The 21,108-nt window shown below is 36.7% G+C and overlaps 1 protein-coding gene across 4 annotated transcripts in view; it reads right to left on the bottom strand.

The window, feature by feature from the left end:
- Positions 1-316: 316 nt before the first annotated feature.
- Positions 317-21,108, bottom strand: part of ANAPC4 (anaphase promoting complex subunit 4) — a 34,164-nt gene continuing 13,372 nt past the window's right edge. For 2 of the 4 annotated variants that reach the window (XM_032495122.1, XM_014562202.2), the window contains exons 14-28: positions 20,456-20,556; positions 20,318-20,369; positions 14,453-14,508; positions 11,982-12,028; positions 10,718-10,774; positions 10,323-10,379; positions 8,360-8,453; positions 4,954-5,051; positions 4,325-4,386; positions 4,207-4,245; positions 4,008-4,109; positions 3,124-3,198; positions 1,957-2,130; positions 1,163-1,286; positions 317-790 (exon numbers count right to left, since the gene is read on the bottom strand). In XM_032495122.1, coding sequence (XP_032351013.1) covers positions 563-790; positions 1,163-1,286; positions 1,957-2,130; positions 3,124-3,198; positions 4,008-4,109; positions 4,207-4,245; positions 4,325-4,386; positions 4,954-5,051; positions 8,360-8,453; positions 10,323-10,379; positions 10,718-10,774; positions 11,982-12,028; positions 14,453-14,508; positions 20,318-20,369; positions 20,456-20,556 — 1,366 coding nt within the window. In that variant the 3' untranslated portion in view covers positions 317-562. The remainder of the gene's footprint in view (positions 791-1,162; positions 1,287-1,956; positions 2,131-3,123; positions 3,199-4,007; positions 4,110-4,206; positions 4,246-4,324; positions 4,387-4,953; positions 5,052-8,359; positions 8,454-10,322; positions 10,380-10,717; positions 10,775-11,981; positions 12,029-14,452; positions 14,509-20,317; positions 20,370-20,455; positions 20,557-21,108) is intronic. The other 2 variants (XM_014562201.2, XM_014562200.2) reach the window with 1 other exon arrangement.

Below are 21,108 nucleotides of genomic sequence, written 5' to 3'. Positions count from 1 at the left end.
TGAGAAAAGATAATCATACAGGTGTCAAGCAATATTCTTGCTATTTAAATTTTAAAGATAGCATCCATCTTTTGGCTTATTTAGGATTACAGTAAATCAGTATAATTTATTTGGAAAACAAAATTTTCAAAGCATTCTAGAGATCTAAAATGAACTAGAAGGAGAAGATGGAAAATAGGAAGAAATGTTCTCTGCATTTAAAGAATACTAAATGCATCAAAAGTTCCCATGATGAATGACTATCTAACTATAATTTCTTCTTGATATAGGAATGATTCCTGATATCTATCTTTTGACAGAAAGACTGAACTTTTTCTTCATATTCAATTGATATTTTCTTTAAACACTAGTTCTGCACACAGTATTTAAAAGAAGTTTTAGCAAAGAGAAAGTCTATCACAGTGGCTATCCCACTGAGAGAAGATGAAGCAGAATTTAAAAAAATAAAATTTGCGGTTTATTTCTGCTTATTTCACAAAGAAAATTAAGTGATTCAACACATCTCAGTCCACCTCCTATGTCCTTTCTAACATAAGACATAACAAAGTAACAGCAAGCTAGATCATGAATCTAGCTCAGGGTCAACTTTCTCCACTTTAATGACCATCTCTGGAGCTAAAGCAGCAGTACCAGCTTGCTGGTTCTCTGCTTCGGACTCAGACAACACTTCTTCCTTTATTTTTACAGGCTTATTACCGGCCTCCTCCTCTTCATCTGAAGACTCATCAAGCTCCCATTCATCGTCTATGTCCATTTCAAATACTCTCACATGACGGAGGTTCGAGCTTAACTAAAGAAAAGGCCAAATAAAGAAACTTAAAAATGAGATAACTAATATAAAAAATTAGAAATCAGAAATCAAAGCAAAGAGTGGGTTTAAGGAAAGTTACATTCCCATCAATTTACAACAGTCACTAAATCAGGCTTTCATTTTGTATAAAAGGATCTCCACATACAGTGACAATTACATGATTATTAAAATCTAAAACTATTATTAATTACTAAATAAGCTTTCTCAGAACAAGAGAACTATACAGCTAAGGCCACTACATGCTCATGATCAATAAATGCTTTACATCACAAAATGTTTACACTGAGAGGAGCTTAGAGATCCTAAGTCACTTCCTTCTGTTACTCTTGGTAACAATCTGTAAATACTTACCACACAGGACACTTTTCGAAAACCATTCCCAGCCACATACTGTGCTTTCATACTTTCCAGTAACCTCCAGTGCTTCTCGAAATGCATGGTACGTGTGGGAATAGCACTACACTGCTCATCTAGCCTAGAGAGGGAAGAAAACAAACCCAGGCGTGAAATGGGGCTCTGCTGCCCAGCTTCCTAGGGGTGGTATCAGGGTTTGATTTCTACCAATATTCCCACTTCCAACATAATCTACCAGCCACTCTATTAAAAAGCTGTGTCACTATATTCTATGAAAATATTGCAATTCCAAATATCTTATTAAGGCAGGAAACTTACTTAGCTTTCTGAGCAAATGGACACATTTTAAATTAGAGAAGAGATCTCCTTACTTAAATCTCGATCTAAAGCCATCTCTTGGAATTGACCATGTATCCTCCACATGGCTACCTAGGTCTTAATCCTAAAAGGAAAACACTAGAGGCAAATCTAAAATAATTCCACTACAAACTGAGATTAAAGCTACCCTTGAAAATAGAACAGAAGTTCCATTCTCCACTCCAAATAATTCCCCACCTTGCTCCAGCAAATAATTCTTCATTTACTAATAATAATAAACAAAAGGACAGAAGAGCTGTTGAAGCCAGTAATTTTTCAGTTAAAAAATAGGAGTGTTTCTGTTCAGCTGACTTTATGATTATCCTTAGTAACCATTATCTATCATACCTAGAGAACTAGAATATACAAGATACAGTTAAAAAAAAAAAAATTTAACTGTTCTACCAGAAAGACCGCCTTACGGAGTTAGTTACCTTGTAGAGTAAGTCCCAGTGAATTGATATTCTGCAGAATCTTCACTGTTATACACTAAAGACAATGGCAGCTGGACCAAGAGTCTGTCTCTTCCTTCACGTCCTACAGTGTCTTTAAGAACTACTGTTACAGTTTCATCATCATAAAACTGTGCATCTAAACAACTGTAGGTGCTAGAATTAAAATAACTTTTGTTATATCAAAGATGTTATCATGACTGAGAAAATACTGCATATGTAACATTATACTGATACCAGGCAGAGAAAACTGACAATAAAAATAGCAAGTGACAGTCTACATGGTAACATTTAAAATATATCATTAGTTTACACTGAAGTCACAGTTACCTGTTGTACTGATTATACACAAATATAACTAGGCCCTGAAAATAGGGAAACATGAAAAGAAAAAACATCTGTGAAGCTGGCTCACAGTTCCAGAAAACCTGTGACCTCAATGGTCAGGACTTAAGCCTGTGGAAATTCCATGAATGACACCATATATATATTGAGTAAACAGAGTTAACTAGAATGAAAAGTAAAAATAAGATCTACATATGAAAAGACACAACAACTTCAAAGACACTATCATAAAAAACTTCCTTTATGTAGGGAAAAGAGTGAGAAAAAGGTCTGTCTAGGATTAGTGTCAGCTCTTTCCCCTGCAAAGCCTCAGGATAACAGAGGTATTGTTACCCTTTGTGCCCTAAGAAAACCCCACAGCAGTGAGAAGGACACCACCTCACATCTCTGTTGGTCATAATGACACCATCAGCCATCTGCCCCCTGGAATTACATTACTGTCTTAGCAGACAGAGAGCTCAGAAGTATTAATTATGGGAAATCACACTACTTAAATTCCTGCAGGGCAGTAAGGTTCTATTCAACTGTAAGTCAAATCATCCTCTAAGTAACCAACCCAGCCCCACATGGCGCAAGTGACAAAGGCCTTCTAAGAATATCATCACTGTAACTGAGGCTAACCATATTCCTGTAATTGTATTTACTATATATACATCTCATCCAAACAAGATTCAAGCTTTACCTTCTCATATGAAAATGAATATATGAATGTATATGTATGACTGAAACATTATGCTGTACACGAGAAATTGACACATTGTAAACTGACTATACCTCAATTAAAAAAAAAAAAAAAAGATTTACCTTCTTCTTACTTTTTCAGTTGTGGCGTATGTGAAGCTCCCAAATTTAATAGCAATAAGTCCATTACTTACAGATCTTGAAGAAAGAAGAGGGGGAAAAAAGAGACTTTGTGGATCAACTTGGATAGGGAATAATCTAAATATGCTTGAAAGAACATGGTGGTCAGTGATGTACATTTCCCTAATCACCAAATCCCAGGCCAAAATACCATTACACTCACTCCAGAATTCTGATAATTAATTTAAACCCCTGATGGATAAACCTAGTATCAAAATTACAAATTGGTTTAAAATCTTAGTCACCAAAGTAGCAAGATACCTTACAAAATGAGGATGTCTGGGACAACCAAATTATTTCTCTTTGGCTACACCTTGGTATCAAAAATTTCCTTCAAATTTAGATGTAAAAGTATTTAAGATACTAGTAACATTATGAATATGATTCATCCTTAAGAATTTTTATTTGGATTCTCAAAAAAAGTCTCTATCGGCCAGGCCTCTTTCTTAATGAAAGGCATACTTAACCTGAGGTAAAAACTCTCTCTGTAAGGAACCCAAAATGCAGTTTTGAACTTCCACAAATTCATGAGATACAATCCTGAGTTTTTGCTGTTATATTTTTCCTAACTCTAAAAAAAAAATTCTACATGTAACAGCTATTCACCAGTACAAAAATAATCTAGAATTAGAATGGATAGTGTATCTTCCTAATTTGGTAATATCATCTTCATAATGTGAAAACTGAGACTAAGAACAGTTAACAAGCCTAAAGTCATAAAGGAACTTAAGTAAAACTTGAAATGTAGGGAAGGGAAGCTATATGTTTTATTATTAAAAAATAATAAAATCTTATCTCTTTGATTCAAACTTCAGATTAATACTTACTGGGAAATATCAGTATGTCTTCTTAAGATGCACATTTTATAAAGTGAATCTTCTAAAATAGTAAAAATAAGATAATGTAGATTTGACGTTTTATTATTCCACCTAAGGAAAAAAATTAATGTCAAAACATGATATTTAGCTATCAATGCATGGAACAAAACCTGTACTGTTCACGAGATAGGGAGAAACACACACTTACAGAAAAGGAAATTTGAACAGTCTACGTGTGGAGTCCTCACTAAAACAAAAGAAAAAAAAAGTGAGAAAAATTTTAATTGGCTGCTAATTTATACCACCCAAAAGGTAAACAGAATTACCTTCTAGCATCTCTATATAATGGAATACATATTGCTTGATTCATCGATTTTCCAATTACATCCTAAACAAGATTTTAAAATATAATTAAAGCATGTACATACACACAAATAAATACTCCACAGATACTGACTGATCATCATTATTTAAGTCTAGTAAAAAAATCATCTATATCACCAAACTTTCACCTAAGAAACTTTAATGACAGTCATGACAGTAAGGAAGAGAGAAAATTCTGAGCTGAAAAGGACCTTGGAGACAAGCGATGGCAGGTTAAAAACTACCTCTTCTGGTCTCACAGCATCAATCGTCCACTTTTTGGTAGTAAACAGACACATCAGCTCTGTAACTAAGACCATTTATAATAAATTTGTTCTGGGAACAAATAAAATACTAAAAGATGCCAACACTTTCAATAACCTTGTACTTATTTTTTAACTTATACAAGAAATGATCAGTAAGAGGAACTATTAGGGTGAACCTTATGAAACTGCCATTTTTGTCAGTCAAAACAGTTGAATATCAGCATTCTGATATGGTTCATCTTAATAACTATGATCGTTTACATAAGTGAGCCACATTGTAGGTATTCTTGCTCCTACACAAAAACATGCATTTCTTTCAAACTTACTGCTGGCTTTTGCAAGCACTGATCAATAATGTTCTCCATCCGCCTTTTCACAAAATGCAATGATTTTCGAGGATAATAAGGAAACAGCAAAGGACTTTCTGGTTTCAAACAAAAACAAACAAAAACCAAAAAAAGCTATAACAAACCAGGCAATTAGGAGAAAGCAGTCTACTCCTAGAGCCAGCCCACACAGCTTATCTGACGGTGGAATTCTCCCTGGCCACTACAATATACCTTCACACGACCTCATTAAAAATGACCATGCCTCTGTCTTTCATCATCCCCTGCTGCCAGCCCACTGAAAACCACCACACTTACTACAAGCTGAGTCCCAGCAGCTTATTATTCTGTATTTTACTTTTCCCACCAAAATCCAACAGTGTGCTTCTGTTGGCTGTAAGAAGAAAGGGATGATCTGGGAATCATAAGACATGTAATGAAATAGAGTTCATTCTCTGTTCTTTGCCACAGTGGAGTAAAAGCAGCAATCCAGTATTGTTTTCGGAAGACTATGGCAGTGAAAACAGAAAGGACAAGAAACGGGTACCATGAAAATAAGCTCTTTACTTTTGAAAAGGCTACTTTATCAACAGACAGTTATACATAATTTGTCATTTAGTGACAAAGTATACTAGGTTCTTTTTCTGTCTGTTATTTCTATTGTTCACAACAGCTGTATAAAGTAGGCATCATTCTATTTTTATCGATTAAAAAAAAAATGAGGCTTAGGAGGTTTAGGCAATTGGCCAGCATGAGAATGACTATGAATCTAGACCTATGAATCAAATCCAAGTCCAACTCCCAAGCCCACCGTCTTCCACTGTGCTCTGTAGGCCCCTCTCACAGCACCTCATGGCTCAGCTATGCTGGATAAAAGCAATTTTAATTATGCTAACATTTTAATTGGTTTCATAGAAGATAGTTTGGTCTTTGTCCCCAGTTCCTGACCCAGAGCTCCTTAAAACTCTTGGAATTTCCTGAGTGACAAGGATGATAAGGGTACCCTCTGTTTTAATGAGGCCCCTAGACAGCTTCAGGATGGGCGCTGGTCCCCATGAAGACCAAGCCTTGTTATTAGAAGCTTGGAACTTTCAGCCCTACCCACCAAGCTCCAGGTAGGGATTCTCTCTCCTGGAGTTGAGTCTAGTCCCCAACAGTCAGTGAGTTAATCATGTCTACATAATGAAAACTCCATTAAAAAAAAAAAAAAACATAACCAACAGATCCCAAGGCCTCCGGGTGGAGGAACGCATTAAGGTGCTGGGAGGGCAGTGGGCTGGAGAGGGGATGGACGCCCCAGGCATCCCCCATATCTTGCCCTGTGCATCTCTTCTACTTGGCTATTCCTAAGTTGTATCCTTTATAATAAACCAGTAAATGTAAGTTAAGTGTTTCTGAGTTTTGTGAGCCATTTTAGCAAATTACTAAACCTAAAGTGGGGGGGGGGGTAGGGGAACCCCCAACTTTGTAGCCAAGTGAGACAGAAATGTGGGTAAACTGGGGACCTGATAGTCGTGACTGAACTCTAAAGTGGGGGCAGTCTTGTGGGACTAAGTAATTAAACCCGTGGAGTCGGGTGCTAACGCTGCATAGTTAGTGTCAGAATTGACTTGTAGGACACCTAACTGGTGTCAAAACTGGTCTCACTCAGAAGGAAAAACCCTCTCATTTTGGTGTCAGACGTGTTTTGAGTAAAAACAGCTCAGACGCATACTGACTGCTTACATGTTATGTGCCAGACACTACCCTACATGCTTTATCTAGATTAATTTATTCAATCTTCACAACAGCTGTGTAAGGGAGGCACTATTATCATCCTCCTTTTACAGATAAGAAAACTGGGGCACACAGAGGCCAGCCAACGTGCCCTCGGCCCCACCAGCAGGAAGCAGCAGAGCACGACTCCAGCCCAGGCAGCCCAGCTGCCAGCGCACCCACCTTTGCCCACATACCACACAGACTCTCACGTCCCCCGAGAAGGCACGAGCATTTAAGTATTTAGCACTTGACTTCTGCAAATTGCTAGAAAGACGTTTTATTAAAGTTTCTTAATAGTTTCATGATGATAGTCGGTTTTGCTTCATACTAGACTAAGAAACTGGGAGATTAATGAGCTTGTCCAAATACACATACTAGAAAAATCTTAAGTATCTAAGAGATGGAATTAATCTAAAGTGAATCCTAGTTAAACATGAGGCCTGTAACTAAGATTAGGTCTTTCTATTCAGCCACAGATGACGTGGGGAGAAAAATGGGTAGTATCTATTTTTAGCCCGAAGTTCCCAGGGTAGGTATTATGCCCGATGCAGTGACAGGGTCCAGGTGCCACCACTCCTGGCACACTGCCGTCAGCCCTCCCCAGGCATCCTTCCTTACTCCTTGGGCATCCTGATCAAATACAGTGAGTGAGCTGAGTCAGCTGTACTTTTATTCTCCCTGCATTCAACAGCTAACCTACATCAATACTTCTCTTTAGTGATCCTAAGACTCTGAAGCAATATAAAATATGTTCTGCTGTGAAGAAGAATTTGGACTTCTAGGCTAAAACAAAAGAGCAATAAGCAAGCAAACTCCTGGGCCTGAGAATTCTCTGCCTCCCCCTTCATTCACTCATTCAGATTGAACAGCCACCAGAGAGAAGCAGAGTCCAGTTAAAAACTCAGGCTCTGAAGTTAGCAGAATCCTAACTCTAGCTTACCATCTTGCGCCTTCTCTAACTTTCAGTTTCCTCATTAGCAAAATGAGGAAAACAAGTACCAACTCCACAGGTTCCTGGGAGGATTCAAGGAGGTGATCATGCATGTCTATAGAACAAACAGCTAAACTGTGGTCGGACGACTTTGAGAAAGCAAAGAAATAACTGCTTTAAAAACATTTTCATCTAAAATGGAGAAGTTCTGACATATTTAATTAATGGTTGCTATTTTGAGCTGCATCCCAATAATGTTGGCTAAATAAAGTCTGTATCAACATCCTAGAGAACGAAAGGTACAACACATAAACAAACAAAAAAATACAACCTCAGGAGCACACAGCCATGCATTATTACTGTAATAGAGTTATAAGCACTATATACTCTTTAAAGTTAATAAATTGGAACTGGCAAAATAGACTCCTCTGACTAATAGTCTCTACAGTTTTCTTCCCAATATTCTATTTTTTATAGGTTGCAAAACAGACAGTACAATACTTAAAATAAGCAATGTTACTACATCACAGTTAACAACAGCATTTTTGATCATGGTAATGTCATACACTTATTATTTTACTGTTTCTCTAATCAAATAAAACGAACACAAAAGATAAATCTAAAGAACTTAGTTAAGTATTCAGCAAGCACACTTGCTGATGTACTGGTTTCAAATAAATATAAATATGGCCACAATCCACTTGGTTCATGAAATACCTTTAAGGTGGCTGCTGTTTTGAAGAAAGTCATACCACTGGTTCCCTTCTGTGTTAGGGGGGGACACAAGATCGTCATCTTCATCTTTCAGGTACTAGAAATACAGAATTAAAAATTTAAGTTTAGTACACCAAAGAATTAGGCTCCAAAATTGTTTATAATTAAGTGATTCTACTTAAGTTTATTTTGTTGTACTGCCAAGTGCAGTAAACTACATTACTCTGTGAGATGACCAAAATTTGTTAAATGCCAAGCAACTGAACAAGCGGCAAACTACTACTAAAAGATTACAATACTGTAGATGTAGAGACCATAAATTGTGCTTAAATTTCATGCTCTATTTTTCATGAAGCACATTTTAAACTTATATATGTAAGTTTATAAATTAATTTGAAAAGTATCAACTGTCAATCTACTTTATGGCAGTAGTTCTTAAAGCTACTCTGATAGTCTGCAAGATGCTTTCAGAGATCCATGAGCTCATTACTATTTTTATAATAGTACCAGGACGTTATTTGCTCTTTTCATTGTAATGACATCTGCACTGATGGTCAAAAGCACAGGTCAGGAAAACTGCTGGCACTGTCACCAAGAGTCAAAGTAGTGGCCCCAAACCACAGTCACTGTATTCCTTTTTGCCACAAACAGGTTCACTAATCTCTGATGAGACTATTAAAATTATTAATTTGATCAAAAAATCTACAAAATCTTTTCAATATTCTGAGTGACAGAACTGGGAAGCATAAATAAAGCACTCTTGCTGCATACCAAAGCATGACAGTTATCATGAGGAAAAACATTTATGAAAATGTAGTTGTGAGTCAAGCCAGGCACTTCTTTGTTGTTAATGGAATTCCATTTTTACTCAAAAGAATGACTGGCAGACTAATTATGATTATTCATTCTTGGGTATTTGGCAGATATTTTCTTGAATAAGTAAAATGAGCCTGTCACTTTAAGCAAAACAACTGACAGTACTTGCTGCCAAAGATAAAATTTAAACATTCAAGCAAAAATTGAAATTTTGAAAAACCTGTACCTGCTACTGTGTGCTCGGCAGCCTACTGTAGTTAAAGACTGTCTGATGAGACCGGAGATGATATGAATGGAATGGAATCTGACTTTTGGATAATGTATGAAGAAAGGTGTCAGCACATGGAAGATCTTCATAATTCAGTGAATATTTTCCAAATGACCAATAGTGATATTACAAAATCATGCATGGGGTGAAACATCCAAAGTGAAGGTAGATGAATGAATTTTAATGTATCAGAATATGAAAAGTCCACTGATGCAATTTAGATTACACATTGAAACTAACATAAGATACTATCATCTGTCAGAATTTGGTGTTGTATCAAAGAATATTCACAATTATAGAAAAAGCTATTAAAATACTTCTCCCTCTCCAACTACATACCTGTGTGAAACCAGACTTTCTTTATACACATTACCCAGAACAATATATCACAACATATCAAATACAGAAGGATGAGAATATAGGTGCCTTTGCTTAAGCCAAACATCAAAGAGATATGCAAAACTATAAAACAATGTCACTCTTCACTTTGTTTTGTGAAATATGTTACTTTTCATTAAAAATATTTATATTAGCATGTAATAGAAAGTGGGTTTGTTGTTTTTAAGTGAATTAAGAAATAAATAATTCTTTATTCTGTTTAATTTCTAATACTTAATAATGTCTATTATTGATAGATACAACCCACATAAATGCTCTCTGAAGCCCTCAATAATTTTGAGAATGTAACAGGGTTCTGAGACCAGTAAGTTTAAAAACTGCTACTCTTTGGTTATTTTACTAAAAGGGCAGGGCTACTATATAATTTGCCATTAAATTACTTTCAAAAATTTTTCTATAATAAAGACTAACACTGCTAAAGTTTTAAAATTAGTTTTTTAAAAATAAAATAATTAGTAACTAAGTTCAATCCAGAGCTCATACCTGACCAACTTTTTCAACGTTGAAGTATTTTCCTTTTCGATTATAAAGGTCTGGAGCCTAGAAAGAATAAATAGAATTTAATTCTTAAGTCAACTCATCGAAGAAAAAAAAATCTTATATTTAAATCAAAAGCTCCGTTTTTTTAAGAAAGCTGTTGGTGGCAGATACTCTTTTCTTTTCTGGATGGTAAGACATACATACAATCAAAAGGTCAATTTATATACCTTACATTTAATAAACAAGTACTGCCATTAATTAGTTTAATAGTTTAAAAAGCATACATAATTGGTTAGAATGCCAATTAAATTGTATTAAATTCAATTACTTCTTACCATTACCGAGATTTACTGTAATTTTTTTTTAAAAAAAGCACTATGTAAATATCAATTTCCTACCTCATTGAAATGTTCAGTAAGAAATTCAGCAACAAATGTGATATCTTTTTGAGTCATCTATCAAAACCAAAAGGAACAAAAAGAAAACAAATCAACATAAAAGAAATCCTCCCAATAAAATATTATGTAATAAAAAAATGTGACTTTTAAAACTATCTACTAAAAGCTACAGGACAAGCAGGCAAAGTTCCTTCAAAGAAAATGTCAACAGAAATTCAAATTAGGCAACTCTGAAAATATGAAATCCTAGGCTCTGAGAAGCACATAATTAAATCCTTTAAACCCATTTTCCAATCAGTGAATTCAATAGCTACAGAACGCCTTATGGCCTAAAGCTGATTATTATTTTATGCCTTATACTAAGACTATGTGTGTGGAGTCCCTCCTTTGGGAGGAGGGGACTATCAGTCCAGATAAACAGCTACAACCTGAATAAAGGGCTGTAACCCAACAGCATTGCTTGCTTCAGTATTGGCCTCTGCTTCTTTCAATGATCCTGCCTTCTCCCTGCCCCAGTTCTTCAGCCCTCAAAAAATTACACATTGAAGTTTCTCCCAACAACTAACATATTGTATCTTCCAAAATAAAGCTAAGATTGATGTCAGAGGCACAGCTAATATGAACTTCTGGGTTTGCAAGGCCAGTCATTCACAGCACAAAAGATCTACTTCGTTTAAGAGCTGCGATCCCTAACTCATCTGGTCCACCAAGGCTAATTTTAATGCTCCTCATTTTTTCAGGCTTGAAATTACCCATTCTGTCTGAATCAGACAGTTTGGGCAGGGGTGAGGTTGAGTGAGCAGCAGGAAACCAATGGGAATTTTCCCCTATTCTGTAAGATCTTCCTAGAAGGTGACTCCACTGCTACTTGTAACAGTTCTTACAGTCAGAAAGAAACTGGTGCTTACTAGATGTCAGCATAGGCACTAATATCCAAGAATCAGATTTCCAAGGAAAATAAAAAGCATTTAAGATTTAAGGATGTTTAAGTAAAGAATCCAAACACCTTATGTTATATAGATTATAAAATCTTACACAAACATGAAAACAATAAATTTAGGTAGCCATAATAAAGCCATTCTGTGAGATTAAAAAAAAAATCAAACATGCAAATTTTAAAAAAAAGGCTTACTAGGATTTGTCTTGTGTCTAGAACCTAACATCCTATTAACTAATAATTGCATTAGACTACCAAGATGATCAGCAAAGCTGAGCTCAAGCAGGGCAATATAAACACATTAGCAAAAATACTACTATATACTACCTTATTCAGCTCAGGAAGTACGTGGTCTTCTGTCATTCTCAACATTGCTGGAAACACAAATTTTAAAATTATCTTTAGAGGGAAACTACAAACATAATTTTAATTACAGATGCATTCCAAAGACTAAGTGTATCTCACTGGACTAAATTTTCCATTTTTCAACAGCTTCTTTTCACCAAGGAAACATTTTTCTTCTCAAGGGTGAAGAATTCAAATTTGATTCATATTTTCAGGTTCAAAATGCTTGGTCTAGCCATCTTAGGAAACTATTATTTTTCATTTTCTCCTCAATTCAACCCATTGCCACTCCAGACAAAGAAACCTAACTGTTGCCTTGGGCTAAGACTACACAGTGCAGGGATTCCTCCTAACCTGGTGATGTTTCTTCTCTTAAAATGTGTAAGCAATTTTTTCTTCTGAGAGCCTTAGAATACCAAACAAATGCGTTTCTCTCTCTTCGACTTTTTTGCTACATGAAGATATTTGCAGTAAGATTTATACGTGTAGACACACACTTACATATGTCCATATACATATTTATACACTTCCTTTAATATCTGTGGTTGACTCTTTTTGTCCTTTGCTAAGGTTGTCTTCATCAATACTGTGTTTTCTATACATATTACATTCACCGAAGTCAAGAAGTGTGCTGCGTGTGCTTTTGCATAGTGCTTGACCATGCTTATGCTTGGTCAGGAAGAAGTATGCTGGACATGCTTCTGCAAATACGGATTATTTTAAGAAATAGTTTTTAATCCTAACTTCCAAATGATCTGAAAAATCAGCCATAATCTAGTTCCACACATTCATCTATCCATCCAAAAACTACTTATTGAGCATAATACAGGTACCAGGGACACAGCAGTATAAAAGCAGTCCTGCCTTCACAGAGCCTGCATTTTAAGAAAGAGCAAACCAAGGTCAGAGTGCCAACTAGTGGCAGGGCCTGATTGCAGTGAGGTCTCCAGTTCTTCAATCCACTGTGCTTTCTGCAATGCTCTAAGGATGAGGGCTGAGTGGTAATTCATTTGTCTTCTAATCCAGCTTCTTATTACAGTTAGGACATGCAATAAGAATATAATTTGCCCGATTACTCCAGTAATTGTAAGTAAAACCAAGCTACTACTTCTGTAAAAGAAAATCACTTCTAAGGTTTCATTTAGTTTTAATATTGTAATTTGTTCTAATTAACTCTGATATTAAATGGGCTGGCCTGATAAACACTTTGGCTCCCCATTCTGGCTAGTGTTGGTATGGTTTTGAGAAAAATCTAAGAATTTTAAATGTTAACATCTGCAGATCACATTTTTTAAAAATTAAAACAATTATATTAGGCTAACAAATATACAGTCTTTTTTAAAAATCTCAGATATAAGATTTGGGCATTTGTTTAAGGGATGTTAGCACATTACAGGTAATTCTATTTTACTCTTTAGAATTTTAACAAATATGGGATAAATTCCATTAACAATTAAATTGTGCATATGTTGGAGGGAAATGTACGCTAAATTATTTCAAAGATATTGAGGGGTCACAAAAATAGTAGTAGAAATGTGCCCAAATAAAATATGCATGCCCTGTAGGGTGAGCAGAAAAGTATTTAATATCAACTCAACAACTGTTTTTGTTTTTGGCGAGGGGTGTCATTAGATTTATTTTATTTATTTTTACTGAAGTACTGGGGATTGAACTCAGGGCCTCATGCATGCTAACATGCACTCTGCCACTGAGCTATACCCTCCCCAATAGCTATTTGTTAATTACCAAAAATGCAAAGATACTGCGGAGACACAAAGAAAGGCCAGAAATCGTCTGCATTCCACTTAGCTCAGGCATCACTGTCCACTATAAGTGATAATGGAGATGTCCTAGTTCTGTGTTGTCCAACATGGCAGCCACAAACCACATGTGGCTAGCGTGACTAAGGAACTAGGCATATAATTGTATATAATTTCCACTAATTTAAATAGCCACACATGGCCAGTAGCTACCGTAATGGATGGCACAGATCTACAGACAGAAGACCAAAGTCTAAGACAGGAGTTAAGTTATTCACGGGCAGAGGCTATGTCTTATTTTTTTCTCCTCCCCTTGTCCTCCAAATATAACACCTAACAGTGACTAATACAAAGTAGAGATTAAAAAATGTTATCTTAACTGAAGGAGACATTATAAGGTAAAAAAGGATTAATTATCAGTGAGTGATAGAGACAATCAATGCTAGAAATTATATTTACAGGGGATGGAGATGGGTGGGTGTAGACAAGAAATAAGACTGGCCATGTGTTGAAAACTGAAACTGGGTAGAGGGTAGAAGAGGGTAGAACTGGGGAGAGGGTCATTTATACTATTTTCTCTACTTCTATAGGCATTTAAAATTTTCATAGAATAATTGAAATATTCTAAATTGATACTCTCACAATTTTTTAAAAAATATTAAAAAAAAAGAATGTTTCATTCAATTAACTTACCCACATACAGCCACCGAAAAAATGCTTTGAAGTTTTTCATACTACTATCTATAACTCTAAAAGATAAAAATAAAAGAAATCAGAAGTGAAATTATTACATGGGGCTCAGGTATCATTGTTCAATTGCTTGTGGAATGTAGTAATCTTTACTGTTCTATTATTATATCCCATATGGATGACATTTAAGCCTTTAGAACAGATTTTACAAATCAAACACAAACCTAAAAATAGAACTTCAAAAGAGCAAATCCTGATTCTTTTCAAAAATAAAGCAGATAACTCAGATTCTAACTGATTACAACACCCTTGACACAAACTGTGTAATAGTCTTTCCTAGCATTCAGTAAAGCATGAAATCCTTTTCTAGCTTTGGAAATTAAAAAAAAAAAAAAAAAAAGAACAGAAAAAAACAGCTTTCAGCATTATCCTCAGTTTAAAAAAGTACTCACTGATCAGTAAGAAGAAAAAAAATCAACCACAATAGAAAATCATTATTATAAATCTGTACTATGTCACTATCACTATGTCTTATATCAAAAGCCATTATTTTTGGAAGATGATTCTTTTATCCTACAATAACAGACTTCAGAAATTGAATTTCCTTGGGCTTTACACAAATGCACCCCCAAAATTAAATGTTATAAGTGGAAGTCATCTTCATTTTGATGAAACTGTTTCTGAATATAGAGATATATATCATTTTATAAAAAAATCTCTGTAAGCTCCCATTTGTTAAGATAATTACTCTAAGCAAATAATACATGCACTTTTTGCCCCTAAATCTCAAAGTTCCTTTAAAGCATTAAGTCTCATAATACTGCTGGAGAAGTAGGTCAGTATCATTAACCTGTCTGTATACAGTGAAACACCTGACATAAAAGACTGTGACATCTCTTGTGCTACCAAACACTATGATCAAAACTCTTGCAGCAAAAATGAAAAAAAGGAAAAAGGTTCCTTTCTGCCTTTCCTAATCAATACTCGCACCCCAACCCCAGGCAACCACTGATCTGCTGATCTGTTATAGGCTAACATCAAAACTCTCACTGCCTCAGTTTCTCCATTATAACCTAAAATAACACTATATTCTACTTATCTCAAAGGATCAAGAAATTAAATCATCTACCTTTCATTCATATTAAAAGGTGATCATAGACAGTTTAATATTTTGTGTTTACTGCCTGCAAATATGGTGAACCAAAAAATAATTCAACATACAGGAAAAGTAATGTCATTTCTCCTCCCATTTTGTCCTTTGAACATATCTATAATAAGCTCTACCTTCTAAAACCTCATTAAAATGATGGTGGATTGGTGGGGAGGGTGTATGTGTTATCAACTCACACAGAGAAAGAGGACAAGAGATAAAAATTAAAACAAATTTCAGAAATGTCAGAAGCCAACAGAAGACTTGTGAAGCTCAACAGAGGCGGCCAAGTGGCAGGCAGTGAAGAGGGTAGCAAGGCATCATCCGCCCTGCAGAACCCGGGGACACTCAGTCCTTAGAAACGTCAAGTTCAACAGAAGACATCAGGATGATTTGTGGGGCTGAACAAAGGAGGACAAACCGAAATACAGAGTAGCCAAAGTGTTCTTTCCAAAACAAATGAACACCTGGGCATTTACTACCTTCCACACTGAAAAAGAGTTCTTCGAAGAAGCTGAATAAACTGGGATGAGCTGAGGCAGATCTGGGCGGGCCCTGGCTGCCCAAGCACAGGCCCGCCTGTTCTGGCACCCGTGCTGCCTTTGGGCTGCCCCTGCACCCAGCAATTGCAAGCAACTTTAAATTGCCTAACGAATAAATATAAGCAATGAGGCACCAGGTATTCAAAGCAAACTTGCAACAACAGACCAGCATAAACAGTAAAGTGACACATGAAGAGGAGATCATTCAGGGAGCAGCAGAGACTTTTAAAAAAATCTAATTAACGTCCTTAGAGAGCTGTGAGAAGATGTCATTCACAAAACAAGAGCAGAGCTTTGAAAAATGATTCAACAAATAGGAAAACACTTTGAGAAATTAAAAGACAGAACTACCATAATAGAAAATTCAATAGCATGGCTCAGGTTAACGACCTCATCCTCCATCTCACCTTGGCTGTAATTCCAAAGTTCACACCCTAGACCGTCATTACCAACTTGAACTTCCTAAATCTCAATTTCAAGCATCCTACTTGCTGGCAACCACCAACTATCTTTCCAGTGACTTCTCTCCAGTGGCCCAACATTTGTCCTACCAAGGCTACCGTCTACTGGTTCTACCTCCTTTCACTGTCTCTCACCCACTCCGTTCTCACTTCCCTCCTAAACCAGTACAGACTTGAGGTTTATCATTTTAATCATGTCCGTGCTTCAATTTCTTGCCTCCCTTTTACTTCCTTTTTACTCATCAAGGCTAGTAAATCAAACTGCTCACCTATCCCGTGCTCCCAGTCAAGCAGGGTAAGCAGCTGACCCTGACAGGAGAAAACCACACAGCCATGCTGGCTGGTCTCACTTTAACACTCCCATGAACGCTCATCAAGTGGCCCTTAGCACCACCAGCAATGCTCCTGCTCCATTAGCCCATTCACCCTCCTACTGTCCTGGACAACTGGCTCATAGCTCTTCCTTACTCTTTGTTTTTGGGGGGTTTTTTTTGAGGGGGGTAACTAGGTTTGTTTGTTTGTTTGCGTATTTTAATGGAGGTACTGGGGACTGAACCCAGGACCTTTGTGCATGCTCAGCATGCACTCTACCACCGAGCTATACCCTACCGCTGCTCTTCCTTACTCTTGAAGTTCAACACCACCCCCCATTCTTACCTTCAGTTGATGACAGAACATTTCCTATTTCCATTAAGATAATAAAAACAACAGAGGTGAACATCCCCAAGCCCCCGTCTGCTCATACACGGATGACCCTTTCCTCGGCCGTGTCCCTTGTAACTGTGGAGGAACTATTTCCCCAGCCCCTTCCCTGACACACTAAGTCCCACTCCCTCCTTGTATCCTCTTGCTGTAGCCATCTCCCTTCTCTTTGTCATCTCAACTGTTCCCCTTCTAGAAGAACATTCTCATCATATATAAACATGCTCTAATTTCTCCCAGTGTAAAAAGAAAGAAAAATCCAACAACTATTTCTAACTGCTGGCCATTCCCTTTACGGCAAAACAAGAGACTACAACCTTTTTCTTTGCAATTGTTTTCATTCTGCATCATATCTGCTCCCATGATTCCACAAAAGTGTCTCTTACCAAGGTCACCAATCATCTATTCTGATCATATTCCTACAATCTATTCCATTCTTGGTCCTCACCTTACTTGACTCAGCAGCATTAGACAACCAATCCCTCATTCCTTTTTGCAACACTTCCTTCACTCAGCCTGCAGGACACTCACTCCCTGGTCTTTCTGCCTCTCCAGGTTCTTTCACTAGTGCCCCATCAACCCCATTTCTAAATGCTGGAAAGCCCATCGCTCAGTCCTCAGATCTTTCCTCTAAGCACACTCTACCTCACCCAGGCTCATGGCTTAAAGTAACAGCCATATGCTGATGGCTCCTAAATTTACATTTCCAGCCTGGACCCCTCATTTGATTGTCTCATACAATCAACAATGTGCTAGACAGCTCCACCAGGGTACCTAATATGTTTCAAATTTAATATGCCTAATACACTAACCAGGTGATCAAAATTAACATCAGTAAGAAAAGGTAGAAGAACATCGTTGCCTCTGGATGTGATACCTTGAGAAGGCCACTCCCCCAATTATGTAGTATTCTGGCCAAGGATGCATAACCTGAATCTAACCATGAAAAGTATCAGATAAACCAAATTGAGGAACATAAAATACATATATACTTCTATATACTCCCCAAGCCTTCCCCACTTCAGTAAATGTCAGTTCTACTCTTCAAGATGCTCAGGACCTAAACTCATAATTATCCATGACTCTCTTATTTTACCATCAACACAGTCGTTCAGCATATCTTGTTATTTCTACTTTTAAAATATATCCAGGCTCTGACCACTTCAGATTCTGACCACCATTTTCTCCTGGCTTCTGCCCTCGTCCTCATATAATCTATTCTCAACACCAAGTAAATAACAAAAGGGATCTTTTTAAACCTAAGTCATATCCTGTCAGTCCACCACCCGTAAGTCCCTAGAGCTTCTTATTATACCCTGAGTAAAAGCCAAAGTCCTTACAACTGCCTACAGGCCCTACACAACCTGGCCCATCCTCCATGATGTCTCTTAATTCATCCCCTACCTCTCACACTGTCCTTTAATTCACTTTAGCTATAGTGACTCCTTGAGGTCCCTCAAATTTGCCAGGCATGTTCCAAACTCAAGGCCTTTGTACTTGCTGTCTCCTTTGCCTCCAAATATCAACAGGGTTCACTCCCTCCTCCCTTTCCAACATCACCTTCTCAGTATGGCCTTCCCTGACCACAAAACTGTACCCACTACCCCCAGCTTGCCCTAGATCCTCTTCCCCAATTAGTTTTTCCCACTTCTACTTATCACTATCTGACTTGTTATATATTTTAATTATTCATTTCTTTGTTGTCTGTCTCATCATGTTAGAATATAATATCTATGAAGGCAAGATTTTTAAAATCAGTTTTGTTCACTGCTATGCCATTAGCAATTAGAATAGTGTTTAAAACATAGTTAAATGCTCAGTGTGTGTGATGAATGATAGTGTTGGATAATTAAGTCAAGAAAATTTTGCAGGAAACAGAAAACAGATATTTTTAAAATGAGAGAAAAAAATAAGAGACATAGAAGATCAAATCTAATATTTGACCAACTAGATTCTAGAACAAAAATCTAGTTTAAAAAAAGGTGAGTAAGAGGATACTATCAAAATACTAATACAACAGAATTCAGGTTAAAATGGCATTTTCTTATTATCAGCATAATAAATGAAAAAACCCACATTTAAAACATTACTATGAAATTTCAATATATAAAGGTTAAAGAATAAAGCTTTTCAAGATGAGAAAGAAAAAACACACAAAGGGATGAAAATCAGAAGCATGAGAACTTCCATCACAACAAGGTCAGAATACAATAGAGCAATGCTTTCAAGTTCTATGAGAAGATGAATTCCCCTTCACAACCAATGCCCAGTCAAAACCATCAATTAAGTGCAAAGGTAGGAGAAAAGACACATAAGGACACAGAAAGCTTACCCTTAACACATCTGTTTTCTAAAGGATAAACGTCCTTTCTTTACTGAAGGATGTTTTCCAGCAAACGATAAAGTGAACCAAGAAATAGAGATCCTGGAAGTCTGAATCTAACCCAAGAAAGCAGTGAAGAAAATGCCTAGACGGCGGGGCTGGCATGAGAGCTAGGAACCAACGCGCAGGCTGGAGCAGGGGGACGGAGGCAAAGGAGGAGGCATCAGGGACAGGGGGAAGTCCACGGATACAATACTACCCTTGAGACAGAGAAAGAACCGAAGGATGTGGAAAAGCCAGACAATGCAAGGAAAAAAGAAAGCACATAGTCTAGGAAAAAACATAGAGAATAACTTCTAAGAATTGATAAGTAAAAGAAATGCAGTACAATCATGTAATTTAGAAATACGGAAGTAGCCTAAAGAAGTAAAAAGAAACAGTTACACCATTAAAAGGATTCCCTCTGGAGAGCAGGCCTGGGGTGAGGGCGCCTGAGACAGGAGAAGGCCACTTTAATTTAGGAAACTCACTATGCTAAGGCTTGTTTTAGCTATGTAAAGGTATAATTTTGATAAAAACTTAAAAATTCATTTTAAGAAAATCATGACAATTTGCTAGGTTTCTTTATAAGTAAAAAGTAAAATAGTCTCAAATCAGTGATTGCAATATTCAAGTATTCCCAATACTTACTGAAGTAGTTCATTTGCCTTGAGTATGAAAGAACCCACTGCAGTAATAGCATCTAAAAGGAAGCAAATAAACATAAATATCACCTGTCAAATAAGTAAAGTGGGCTTAATGCATTCTACTGAGGAATTAAATTACTACCTTCAATCCCTGCAGCATCAAGTCCAAGAGGTTCATATTTTTGCTTCCATGAAGCCATTCCTTTCAGTTCACTCAAATGGTATAATAAAGACTCTGAGCCACTAACAAAAACAGAGCAGAAATAAATCAGTATCATCGCCATCATCACAGCAGCAGACAGCTACTAGCTTGGTTAAATATTTCTAAGTTTTCAGAAATAAAAACTGAAAGTAACTTTAATTTTCTATGAGAAATAATTATTTCTCAAAATTATTTCTCAAAACTGTAGCAGAATCATTTTGTTGTCATGACTACTGAGATGAATACATGATCACAAGATTAAATTCTGTAAGATCAAATTATGTTTCACAGTTAGTCCTGGCACTTTTAAGGTAATCATATGGTCATCTTGTTCATCCAACAGCTGTGTATTTAACATTCAACAGATACTTAACTCCAACTTTAGGTCAGGCACTACGCTAGATACTGGGGATATAATGATGAACAAAATGAAAGGGTGCTCATGACACTGACAGTCTCATGGGGAAGATAGTCATAACCACACAGTCAGACAGTATATCATCCCAACTACCATAAGTGCCTTAAAGGAAACAAACCAGACGCAGGTATAACAGAACGTGATCTAATCTGGGGATTAGAGAAGGCTTCTCTGA

Source organism: Camelus ferus, chromosome 2, assembly GCF_009834535.1.
Source record: "Camelus ferus isolate YT-003-E chromosome 2, BCGSAC_Cfer_1.0, whole genome shotgun sequence".
In the NCBI taxonomy this organism is placed as follows: Eukaryota; Metazoa; Chordata; class Mammalia; order Artiodactyla; family Camelidae; genus Camelus; species Camelus ferus.
The sequence above is the reverse complement of the archived record's forward strand: the minus strand, read 5'-3'. Positions and strand labels throughout refer to the sequence as shown.